A 12681-nucleotide genomic window follows, 5' to 3' on the forward strand; every position below is an offset into this window, starting at 1 on the left:
AGTTGATTTTTATTCTGATCAATATAATAAGAAATTTACCTCTGGTCAAAGCGGTATTCTAATGAACGATGCCTGAGGGTGCTTTATTTTCGACTTGTGATGCTTCGTTTTCGAGTTGTGAGTGCTTCGTTTTCGATCTGTTGGGTGCTTCGTTCATCGTTTCCGAGTGCTTTGTTTTCAAAACTACCACCGTCGTAAAGTAAACTGAAAAGCATGCTGGCTTCAAGTTGTGTTTAACCATAGTAAGGCTCGAATTTAAATCCTCGGGTATTCTTAAAGAAATTTTCATCCCTGCCAGGCGTAATTTCATTTTCCGTTTATTCGCGATCATGCAGGAGTCAAAACATTTATTTAATGGCATGATATCACAGAGCTAAGAATAGGAAGATTTCCGCTACATTCAAAACTGCAATTGAACTAATATTCACTTTCAGCGCCTTCGCCGAGTATATATAAAAGGTGATTCTACCAAACTGCTGTCTTCTCGTCCTGCTCCAATCTCTGTATCGTTTTAACGCAATCTTCATTTGCAAAAGTAAGTAAAGAGTGCTCCATAGGTTATAGAACGACTTATTTTATCCGAACAAGAGGATCAGGTGCTTTTCTGCTTGCTAAGCTTATCAAAAAAGTCGGATGACTATATCTCGTACGTTTTGCATATCGTGGACACCATTACAGCTTGCTTTATTTATTTAGTTATTTTGGAATTCAATTCGTGCTAAACCTTTTTCATTACTTACACGCTGTGACAAAGGAAAGGCAACAATTGTGAATTCTTACAGTTCATTGTGCCAAAGAAAGTAATTTATTTATTCTTGTGTTTCTTTTTTTCTTTTTTACCAGATTGATATCCTTCCTTGGTCTCGCCCTTATTGCTTTGCTGTGTTTCTAAGTAACTCAGACATCGTCGAAAGAGGTAAGTTATTTGAAAGTCTTTTTCATCTTAAATACTTCAAATGAACAACATAGTTCGCGGGTATTGAAACTGCACGGTGTGTTTGACTCCAGTTCACCAAAGACACTTCAGGACATAATAAAATTAAGGTTTGACGTTCGTAAGCTTGCGTCCAGCTCCCCGGATGGTAAACGTTTTTTTTACAGCCGCAGCTAACACTCGAAACTTGAGATGCTTAATTAAATCAATTGATGCGTGGTTTAACCTACCAATCAGTGTCTTTGGTTCCCAGGGTACATTGGTACATTCGAACTCGACGCTGATGGAAAGCGATGGAATCTGTACGAGTCCATTTTATGCTAGTCCAAACGTGACAAAATACCAAGGTTGCCAGACGAGTTTCATGTGTCAATTATATATTTATTCATCAAGTTGTCATATATTTATGTGAAACGATAAAAATCCGCAAAATCTGGTACGGTCGAGAAACTATGAAATACCCGATCATCTGGGATTTTCCCGGCATATGAAAACTACGTTGTATAAGGGGTTTTCTATATTTATATCAAGTTCCCAGATATTCATGTCAAAACAATTTTCCCTTACCTGTGCAACTCTGCCTATATATCACGCTGATTTCTTTGCTCATTTTCGATAAAAAAAATTAATGTCAAGTGGCGAGCATTTTAAAGAAGAAGAGGGAGGCTGAATACCAGCTGCACCGCAATAAAGAACATGGCGGCCACGATTTTCTTCATTCCGAAGCTAAGGAAGAAGAGTTCTTCGTAAACTGATCTTGTCTGTGTTAACAATGCACCGTGTGCCATTTTAAACTTAGTTATTTCCACTGGTATCATTCCCAATAACTGGAAAAGTATTAATGTAACTCCAATTTTCATGCATTATTGACACAGCAATTACAGACAGGCCTATCTTTGTAATTCCTGTAATAGCTAACCTTTTGAAAAAGCCATTTTCAATCAAGTATATATGTTGCCGTTAAAACCGTCGTCCGGTTGAATCCGTTTTTACTTAGGTTAAATTGGTGATCCTCATGATCAGTTTTACCCACAATATTGTAGGTTGAATACGCACGAAGATGAATTGAAGAAACCTTTTTTTTTTTCAAGCCTAAATTAAGCCTAGAGAAAAACAAGGGTCAGGTTAGGATAAGTTTTGGTTATTAGAGTGGTTTTCAATTGAGTGTCGAAAGTGTAATTAGTGAATTACTTTGGTTTATGATTACTTCACTCAGTGATTGGTTCAAAGTTCTCACGCCATTTTTTCAACCAATCAGAAGTGAAACCAAACCAATCGTGGCTCGCGCGTGCACATTTTCCCGCGCTTTGTGTCAGCTACATGTAATTACTTCAAGTTTTGATTGGTTTACTGGATTGTCTCCGACTTTTTTGATTGGCCAAAGTAATTACTTTGGTGTTACGACATTCAATTGAAAACTGCTCTATACATTGGTGTCAATTGAATTATTATACAAAGGTGAATAATGAAAAGATTGTGTTAAGTTGGGTGTGTTCGTCGTGGTAGTGTAGTGGTGAAGACGCAGGACTATAGATCTAGAGGGTCTGAGTTCGAGTACCCTTAAGTGTTTAGCTATAGTACAGTTCTTTGTTCCCTTGCTACGTTGTAATGTTCGGACCGAATGGCTAAGTGTATGAATACAGATACCGATAAGATGCAACGTTTTCTCGAGAGTGGAATTGCGATAATCATATATTATGCAGATTTAGCCAAGCGTAAAAGCGGGCTCCCGTTTCTTACCCAAGAAAGAAATATAGTGTAAATGGAAGTAGTTATGCTGTTCTGCATTAATCGTCATTAGTGTACACAGTTTACAGTGATCAAACACCTCTGAGCCGACGGCTGTAAGCAAACAAGCCTTGCAACTGAACAATAACCGACGATTTTAATCAACAACGTGAACAACTAAAACTACATGCACAGTAATCTCTTTCACAACATTTTCCGTTTGACTGATAATCTTTACACCCTCTCTCCTCATATTCCTTAAACTCAAAAGTGTGGTTGTATTTTTGAAGATATTAGTAAAGAATTAATATTTTGACTTTTGTTTTTTAATAATAATAATAATAATAATAATAATAATAATAATAATAATAATAACAATACCTTTAAATGACCATCTTAAAAGAAATGTATGATGAAATTACAAATTAGTAAAATGGTAATAAGAAATTTTATCATCTAAAACTATTTAAAATGGGCGCTTAGTTATGTCGTAGTGCCCTGGGTAAAAAGCTGTTCTTCTGTCCATTTGTCCCAGAAATGGGACTAATTTCCGACAATTTGTTTTTAAGTTATAGTCACAATTTCTGGTAACAGCAGCTCTGTTGTGTAGGGGCTGGCTGTTATCACTGCTGATCTCACTCAGTTCTTTAGTAGTACCTTCTCTTCTTTTCGACTTGATAAGTCTTATACACCTTTTCTGGATACGCTCCACCTCGCCTTTTAAGTATGAAGGAATTTCTCCCAATACGGGAGTACCATATACCAAGATGCGTCTTATTAGGGTGGTATTGATGCTGAGGCCAACCTCTTTAGATAATTGTTCCCTTCTGCACACTCGTAGGTACAATATCCGCTTAGAAGATTTTTTGGTAATGTTCTCAACATGTGCGTTCCATTTAAAGTCATCTTGGATCCAAACTCCTAACAGCTTGAAATGATTAACTCTCTCGATGGTATAGTTGATCCGATTTGGAGCAGTGGGTTTCTGAAGTTTGACGAAAGTTAATCCACATGTCTTTAGTCGTCTTTGAGTTTATTGCCATCTTGTTATCGTCCACCCATGCACTCACAGAGTCCAGTAAACTCTGCGTATCGTTGATGTCATCAGGTTGTACGCAAGAGTAGATGGTACAATCTTAGGCGTACTTACATGTACTTACACTGGTTTCTATGTTGTTTTCAAGATCGTCAATGTAGATGTTAAAAAGGATCTGTGAAATGATAGACCCCTAAACTTGGACACCAAAGAGCAGTAAACGAGCGTTCTCCTCCGAGTCTTACTTGCTGAGTTCTACCTTCTAGGAATCTCTTTAACCATAACCAAAGATATTTGTTAATGTTCCTTAGTGCAAGCTTCTTCAAGAGAATCTTGTAGTTCACTAAGTCAAACGTTTTCCTGAAGTCGGTAAACAAAGCGTGGACACCTTTCTTGCCGGATTTTGAGTTGTCTGTGGCGTCAAACCAATCTTGAGAAATTGTAGTAAGTGCAGACACCGTAGAGCGACCATTTGAAAATGCGTGTTGGTTGTCCCATGCTTTTAAAGCAGTGTTGTTAAGCTTCAGCTGTAATTTCTTAAGGATTTTTGGTAGATGAGGAAGTACTGATACTTGTCTGAAATCACTGTCAATATCTTTAGATGGGCGCACTTTAGGTATAGGACTAACAAGTGTGTGCTTATAAGCTGATGGATATTTACATTGAGTAATTCTGCTGACTATGATATCGTGAACTACAGGGGCAAATTCCTCACAGAAGCCTTTTAGACACCAAGCTGGAATGGCATCCACTCCGATTGCCTTCCTTGTGTTTAAGACCTTTAATGTCGTTTTCACTTGGCTAACGGAAGGTATAAACGGTGGAGTGTCTTTAAGTAAATGTTGCACTTCGTCATAATCTAGATGGCTGGTGTGATCGATTTCATGCCAAGGCTTGGTAAAGCTTTTCCAAGTCTGTCAGCAAAAGTGGACAGGTCTGAGGTAGATGTTAGTTGGCACGGTGTGCCGTTCGCAGCTGACAGCTCATAGACTGATTTATACCACGAAGCAAGGTTTGACCGTTGCGTTTATGCTCTACTTTAGATTCTTAGTATTTGGCTTTAGCTTTGCTGATCATCTCTGATGCTTCACTACGTAAGCGTACGAATTCCTGTACATTTCCTTTGGTGCAAGCTCTCTGCCTGGCTTTGATCTTTGCCTTGATATTTGACGTCATCCAAGGTTTAACGGTGGAACATACAAGTATTGATTTAATAGGTATAGTTGTGTTCAAGATATGAATCAAAATATTATTGATCACAGACACTATCGTTGACATCCGTTAGTGAATAAACTCTTTCCCAGTTCTTAAAGTTTAGCGCAGAGCCAAGGGCGGTCAGGTTTCCTGGACGAGTTATTTGTACTCCTTGGGTGATGACAGAGGGCTTTGAGCGTTGTTGTGGAGATAGGAAGAGGCACTGAAGGTCGGAACGGCCAATTGGTGGAAGGTAAACAGTTGGGTTGTACAGATCTTTCATGTTCGTCAACATCTGATCCAAGATATTATCGTGTCGGGTAGGGTCCCTCACAGATTTAGTTAAGTTGAAGTGATGACACAGAGGTTTCAAGTCCAGCTTATGAAAATCACCAGCCAAAATCACTCCTAAAAAAGGCCAGTCAGTGAGGGCTGTGTCAAGCCCATGTGTTAGATAGTCCAACATCTCTTGGTTAAAAGTAACCATAGAGTTTCTTTACCAACTGTTTCAAGAGCAAAGAGACAAGAAATAGGGATTTTGCTTTTAATATAAGCTAGAAGTCCACCTCCAGGAGTTGGGTGATCACGTCCATGGCAACTGTATGAGTGACCAATGTTCACGGAGCTGTCAGGAATGTTTGATGATAACCTAGATTCTGTAATGAAAATCCCTGAAGGGTTGTTAAATGAACCAACTGCGTACAGTTCGTCGATTTTGTTTGAAATATGACATATATTAGTTAAGAAAATAGATGGAACAAGTTTAGCTCTTTGGACCTGTAACACAAGTATTCAAGTTACGAATGAATGAAGGGGTAGTTTCTAAAGAAACTGTGGTGCTGCGTCGGTGGGGAAGTAATATACAAAAATTTGGTTTTATCAACGGAGTTGATATTGTAAATTGGCCACCGTACAGAGATTCTAAAAGATGACGTTTCGAGCGTTAGCCCTTCGTCAGAGCGAAGGGCTCTGACGAAGGGTTAACGCTCGAAACGTCAGCTTTTAGAACCCCTGTACGGTGGCCAATTTACATTATCAACTCCGTTGATAAAACCAAATTTTTGTATTCAAGTTACGGTTGTTTACGCTGTCACGGTTCGGTAGCTTGAAGGTCCGTTGCTCATTAGCAATACTAATGCATTGAATTGGTTTCAATTTGGCTTCTCTATTTGAAGAGCGTAAAGTAAAACTTTTTCGTGCTCGCTTTCCTCTTGTTATCCTAAAGATTCCAAGTTCCTTAATTCTTCTATGGACTGTATTTGGCGCCTTGTATGGGCCACAAGCCAGAATAGAACGTAAAGTGTTGCTTGAGTATACAAGTCGAGACTATACTAAAAGCGAGTTCAGAAACATTCCGGTGTAGTACTCCCGTAGTTTTGTTTAAGGCGGAAAATTGTTCTGCAACATCCAGAAGCATGTGGATAAAATCCCAGCTGTAGTTCACGGCACTACAAACACATAACAAGCTCTAAATTGAATAAAATTTGCGGTGCTTAAAAATTAATACGCAGCCATGGCAGGCGCGGTTACAAAAAAAATAGTTGCGTCCATTTCAGTTACATTTGAGTTTCATTCAGGCAGAACGACCCACTTCGAAGCTGACGCCCGACACATATTAGTGTGGGTCTACCCCGAAAAGCGTGTGCCTTTGTATGTGTTTTGAGCGCCCTAAGAAGAAAGCAATTAAGCCAACGCAACATTGATCTTCAGTAATCCAAACAACGCAGCACAGTGTTCTCGATGACGTTGTGCTTTGCACTTTAAACTACGTGGTTTGCTTTAACCAATGTAAACAGCGCCACGTGCTTCCCATTGTGCATTTCGATGCACAGGAAAAAAAAGGCTGAAATCTAATCAACAATTATTCCCCGAAGGCGAAGTGAATATTGGTGAATATTTACCGAGACGTAGTCGAGGTAAATATTCCCCAATATTCACTTCGACTTCGGCGAATAATTGTCTTAATATAATTTTTAGCGGTGAATATCGAGAAAGTGCACAACAACGTGCTAAAACAAGATAAAAAGGCACGAAACGTGCTTGATTGGCTTAATAGCAGCCGCGCCTCCAAAATGTTATATTCACCGGGTAGGGCGGTACATATAACACTAAATTCTTATATTCACAGCTGAAAATTATAGTAACATGATTTATAACTCGGTGCCCTTACAGGCCCGAGTAATCATTGGGAGACGTCGTCGTGCACGTAATGAACAGCAATGGACAACTCAGTACCGTCGATTTCACGGTTACGAGAGAATAACTTTGTGACACAGAATTCAAGTTAAGCCAAACAGGAGTGAGAGTTAATGAGAGTTGAAACTCTCGCTCTCTTTTAGCCAGGAACTCTTATCCACTCTCGGCTACACTCATCGACTCTGGAGGGCTCTCATCAAATTTGAACCTGCTCAAATTTTTCATGCGATTTGGCGAGAGTTTTGTCTAGCTTGGCCGCACAAGAGAGTTTAAGCGAGCGTTTTGCGGTCAGCAGTTACTGTTTTCTTTCCAGCAGGCTAGTCGCTATACTTACGTCAAAAAGGCCTTTTCCTAGGGTGGTTCCCAGGCTCTCTCTCTCTCGTTTGCGCGTAAACCTTCGACAAACTCTTGTCAACTTCCGCTTTCGTTTGGCCAACTCTCGATCACTCTCATCGACTCACACGAGCTCTCAAGAGTTTCAACTCTCACCAACGCTTGCTTTCGTTTGCCCAGGGCTTTATTCTAAAACGTTGTATTATTTTAGAAAGCAGATCGAACATTAAGCGTCTTTACCTTTCTTTCCTTCCAGCTTCATCCTTGCCTTGACATTGGACCATCTCAGCGAAAAAGTTTTAACTATCATTTAGTTATTGTAGAATGGTAGAAACAAAGTTAGAAGCTATAGAGCAGCTTATGCTGGGGCTTGCCATTGCGATTAGTGAAGGAGACAGGGGCTTAGAACTAAGGGCTTATTTTCATCTCGGCGATGCTTACGTCAACCTACCTGACTATCAAGAGGCCATAAAAAATTACACAGAAGCACTAAATATTTTTAGAGAAAAAGGCTGCAGGGCTGAGGAGGGAGCAGTCTCTTGCATTCTGGGAAATGTCTATTTTAAACTGGGTAATTTCAAACAAGCCATTGAGTACTTCGAAAAGCGTCTTAGCATTACAAAGGAAGTAGCGGATAGGGCTGGGGAGGGATCAACCTATCGAAATCTGGGAAATGGCTATCTTAGTCTAGGTAATTTTAAACAAGCCATTGAGTACTACGAAAAAAGTCTTAGTATTGCTAAAGAAGTAGGGGATAGGGCTAGGGAGGGATCAGCCTATAGAAATATAGGAATTGCCTATCGTAGTCTAGGTAATTTTGAACAAGCCATTGAGTACTACGAAAAAAGTCTTAGTATTTCAAAAGAAGTAGCGGATAGGGCTGGGGAGGGATCAGCCTATGGAAATCTGGGAAATGCCTATCTCAATTTGGGTAATTTCAAACAAGCCATTGAGTACTACGAAAAACATCTTACTATTGCTAAAGAAGTAGGGGATAGGGCTGGGGAGGGATCAACCTATGGAAATCTGGGAAATGCATATCTGAATTTGGGTAATTCCAAACAAGCCATTGAGTACTACGAAAAACATCTTACTATTGCTAAAGAAGTAGGGGATAGGGCTGGGGAGGGATCAACCTATGGAAATCTGGGAAATGCATATCTGAATTTGGGTAATTCCAAACAAGCCATTGAGAACTACGAAAAAGATCTTAGCATTGCTAAAGAAGTAGGGGATAGGGCTGGGGAGGGATTAGCCTATGGAAATCTAGGACATGCTTATCTTAATGTAGGTAATTTTAGAAAAGCCATTGAATACTGCAAAAAATATCTTAGTTTTGCTAAAGAAGTAGGGGATAGGGCTGGGGAGGGATCAGCCTATGGAAATCTGGGAATTGCCTATCTTAGTCTAGGTAATTTTAAACAAGCCATTGAGTACTGCGAAAAACATCTTAGTATTGCTAAAGAAGTAGGGGATAGGGCTGGGGAGGGATTAGGCTATGGAAATCTGGGAAGTGCCTATTGCAGTGTGGGTAATTTTAAACAAGCCATTGAGTAACATGAACATACTATTAGTATTTGCAAGGAAACTGGAAAGCGCGTAGAAGAAGGAGTCGCGTGGTATTCGCTAGGTTATGCTCATGAATTGTCGGGTTCCTTGAGTAAGGCACTCAGTTGTTATCGTTTAAGTGTAAAACAGTTTGATGAAACAAGGCATAGTTTGAAGTCAAAAGATGAATGGAAAATAGGTTTTCGTGATTCTTATTGCATGGCGTACACTGCTCTGTGGAGGACGCTGTTAAAGAATGGAGAGGTTGACGAGGCTTTGTATGCTGCTGAGAAAGGACGAGCTCAGGCTTTGTTGGATATTTTGAAGGAACGATACGACATTGGCTATCAATGTTTTTCTGCACTTGCTCCGAAGCAAATTTTTTCAGCTGCATTAGAGCTTTTGCCTTCACAAGGCGTTTTTGTGGCACTTGACAGGAACAAGATCACCTTTTGGGTGCTGAGAAAAGACAGTAGGATCAACTTTCGTCAAAGCGAAATCGCAAATGGAGGTACCGACATGTTGATGGAAACTATTTTGAAAAGGATTGGAGTAGGGGATGGTGTTAGATGCGAAGATCGTTCTTTGGATCCACTGCGTAGCAACTTGTCTTGCAGCAGACAGTCTGTTAGTGAGAAAACAGTTCTATCATCTTCTTCCTCTGTTAACTCTTTACAATCGTTGTATGATGTCTTGCTCGGGCCAATTGCAGACCTGCTCCAAGGAGATGAGTTAATAGTTGTTCCCGATGGACCGTTTTGCTTGGCCCCTTTTTCTGCATTGAGCACAACTATGAGGATCCGCACCGTTCCATCGCTGACCGCTTTTAATCTGATCGCCGGTGCACCTGAAGACTTCCACAGTAAGACTGGAGCACTGCTTGTAGGTGACCCGTGCTTGAAGGAAGTTGTTAACAAGAAAGGTGAGCCAATTTTCAAACAACTACCGTGCGCTAAAGAAGAAGTAGAGATGATTGGAGAACTTATGCAGACCACACCCTTAATTGAAAGAAATGCCACGAAAACTGAGGTGCTGAAAAGAATGAAGTCAGTTGCTTTAGTGCACATTGCAGCACATGGATGCCCAACAACTGGAGAGATTGCTTTAGCCCCAAATACAGAACGGAAATCCCCAATTCCCAAAGAAGACGATTATATATTGAAAATGAGCGATGTTCAGGCAAGTTCTCTTCGAGCAAGACTAGTTGTGCTGAGCTGTTGCCACAGTGGTCGGGGAGAAGTTAAGTCTGAGGGAGTGGTGGGAATAGCCATGGCTTTCCTGTGTGCTGGAGCTCGGTCTGTTTTGGCGTCACTCTGGGCAATTGATGACGAGGTAACTTTGCTGTTCATGAGGGGTTTCTACCAGCACCTGGTAGATGGAAAAAGCGCAAGTGCAGCTCTTCAACAGGCAACGAAAACCCTCCGGGAGTCAAAACAGTATTGTGCTATGAAGCACTGGGCGCCATTTGTGCTAGTTGGCGACGATGTCATGATGGAATTTCCAAAACAATGGTAAGTGAAGTTAGAGTTTAAATCTGCAAACAAAAATACTTTCAAATTGGAAACTGACGATAGGAGTCAAATAGGCCTAAGATGGCATGATAACGAGATGCTAGCTTCGTAGTGTAGACAATTCAAAGTTTCCTCTAACACGCTTTTGTCACAAATGTAATTTCCGCATGCCTCTCTCGCATACACAGAAGCATAAAGGATACAGTTCACATTGGTTGGTATTTCCGTTCTCCCATAGATCTCTGAACGTCATCTTTTTCAAGGAATTCGAAGAGATCATCGTCCTACTCGTTGCCATTCTCATTGGCGCATTGTGTGTGCTCGAAAGAGCCTGCAGTATCTAGAGCTGTATTTTATGTTTTGTTTTTGTTTTGTTTCTTTTTTCCTTCCAGAATCGATGTCGAAGATTCAAGACGCTGATTTGTTGGGGAACCAACCAATCCGCTGCAAAGTGAGAAAAAAATATCTGGGGAAGATTGATAGCCACTTTCACAACTGGAAAATTTTAAGGTGGCTCTGAATCCACTCCAGAGAATAGCCCTTATTCACGATATCGGCCATGTTGGTTTTCAAATTGTAATGCAAATTAGTCATATGTTATGCTGGGGGGTAAACACTGGAATAAAGGCAAATTGCGGAAAATCGGCTTGTCGAAATATTGAATTAACATTGCTAAAATTACATTCTAGGATTTAGAATTAAGTACCTTTTATAATAATTTCATAACTTTTGATTGCCTCCGACATTTTGACTTTCTACTTCGTTATCTGCTAATTTTTCAATAAAAAAAAACTTGTGCAAGCATTCTGTTTTACTACTTAGGTGATAAGCATTCAATGAACATGAAACAAATCATCTGTGTGGCTAAGATGTTTGTTATAACCTCTCGAACTTGTGTTGTTAGCCCCCTCAGAAGTGTGTAGCTAATTTGCATGATAATAGCAATCCAACACGGCGGCTATCGTGAATAAGGTCTATTCTTTATACCTCTGCAGAGAGTTTTCTCTTAGCCTGCTGACCACTTTTCAGCAATAAAAAATGGGGGTGACCGTGTTTGTTTCTGAGATATAAGGATTTGAAGACAAAATATAGGGTTATGTTTTTAGGGCTTTTTCGTTGCTATGGTAAACTATTACATCACATTAATGAGTGCACCTTGTTAAAAATGATTGATGTTATATTTGGTACCACAACATTTGCTGCTATGTGAAACAGTTGGGCTAGATTCAATCCTTCCAAATAGTACAGTTGGTTAAAAGTGTTGGTTTGAGCTCAAGGGAACGAAAGGCTACAGGCAGCCTATACTATGGCCTTTAATTTAGAACATTTCTGTTTCAAGGGTCAAACTGATGGTATTTGGATATCCGGGTCATGTAACGCAACCGAATGTTTAACGTACGTTAAAAACAGAAACCCAATTTAAGGCTCTGTTCATTTTGCGATTTTTCATGCAACTTCTCTTGAAACGCCATAGCGAGACAAGTTGCAAGTTGCAAGTTGCACACTTTACAACTGCAAAAACAAGGTCAGACAAATAGCAGAACCCTCCTCGGAAAGTAGAATCCATTGCTACTTTGCGCATTGGTTTACGAAAATTACCAACGACGTTTTCAAGCAATGCGTGTTGTGAAATCTGCCCAGGCAACTTGTGTCGCAACGGATTGCGTTATTAGCCAGTGAAATGATCACCGAAAGCGAAGCAAATTGCAAGAAACGTTGCCCAGTGTAACAACCGTCAAGCGAATAACTTTGCAATGTGAGAACTCTTTTCATAACAGAATTGAGAGACAAGCTGCTCGAAAAATTGCCGAGTGTAACAGCGCCTTTATGGGTCAAGTAAGGAAACCATCTAACTTTCAATAAGACACCTCATTTTCCATTTGCTTATCACATAACTTTATTAGAAATCAGAAATATGCTCAGTTTTACAAAGTGTATAAAAATGTGTGTTCCAAACGTACATACAAAATAAGTTTGTGAAAGGTACAGATCTGTCTGAAGATTAATGATAATTTTGGGAAAAATGTCACAAAACAGCTTGGAAAACGAAATACTTGGGAAAACGATATTAAAATACGAGGCATTAAGCACCCTGGACACGAAACAGTGTTAAAGTCGGGGATTAGAGGTAATAACTGTGTATATCTACAGTTTGTAGGTATGGACATCGATTTTAAAAGGGTTTCCTTTCAAGGGTGTTT

The 12681-nt window shown here is 39.9% G+C and overlaps 2 protein-coding genes across 2 annotated transcripts; both read left to right on the top strand.

Annotated features, from left to right (window-relative positions):
• Nucleotides 1-458: 458 nt before the first annotated feature.
• Nucleotides 459-8978, top strand: LOC138002789 (G-protein-signaling modulator 2-like). Its single transcript, XM_068848769.1, has 4 exons — nt 459-535; nt 844-916; nt 7678-8826; nt 8887-8978. The coding sequence occupies exons 3-4, from the start codon at nt 7746-7748 to the stop codon at nt 8976-8978; spliced, it is 1173 nt and encodes a 390-aa protein (XP_068704870.1). The 5' UTR covers nt 459-535; nt 844-916; nt 7678-7745.
• LOC138003199 (tetratricopeptide repeat protein 28-like) lies at nt 8904-11112 on the top strand. Its single transcript, XM_068849154.1, has 2 exons — nt 8904-10480; nt 10873-11112. Coding segments are annotated over exons 1-2 (1293 nt in total). The 5' UTR covers nt 8904-9188; the 3' UTR covers nt 10874-11112.
• Nucleotides 11113-12681: the final 1569 nt, after the last annotated feature.

Source organism: Montipora foliosa, chromosome 5, assembly GCF_036669935.1.
Source record: "Montipora foliosa isolate CH-2021 chromosome 5, ASM3666993v2, whole genome shotgun sequence".
NCBI classification, from domain to species: domain Eukaryota; kingdom Metazoa; phylum Cnidaria; class Anthozoa; order Scleractinia; family Acroporidae; genus Montipora; species Montipora foliosa.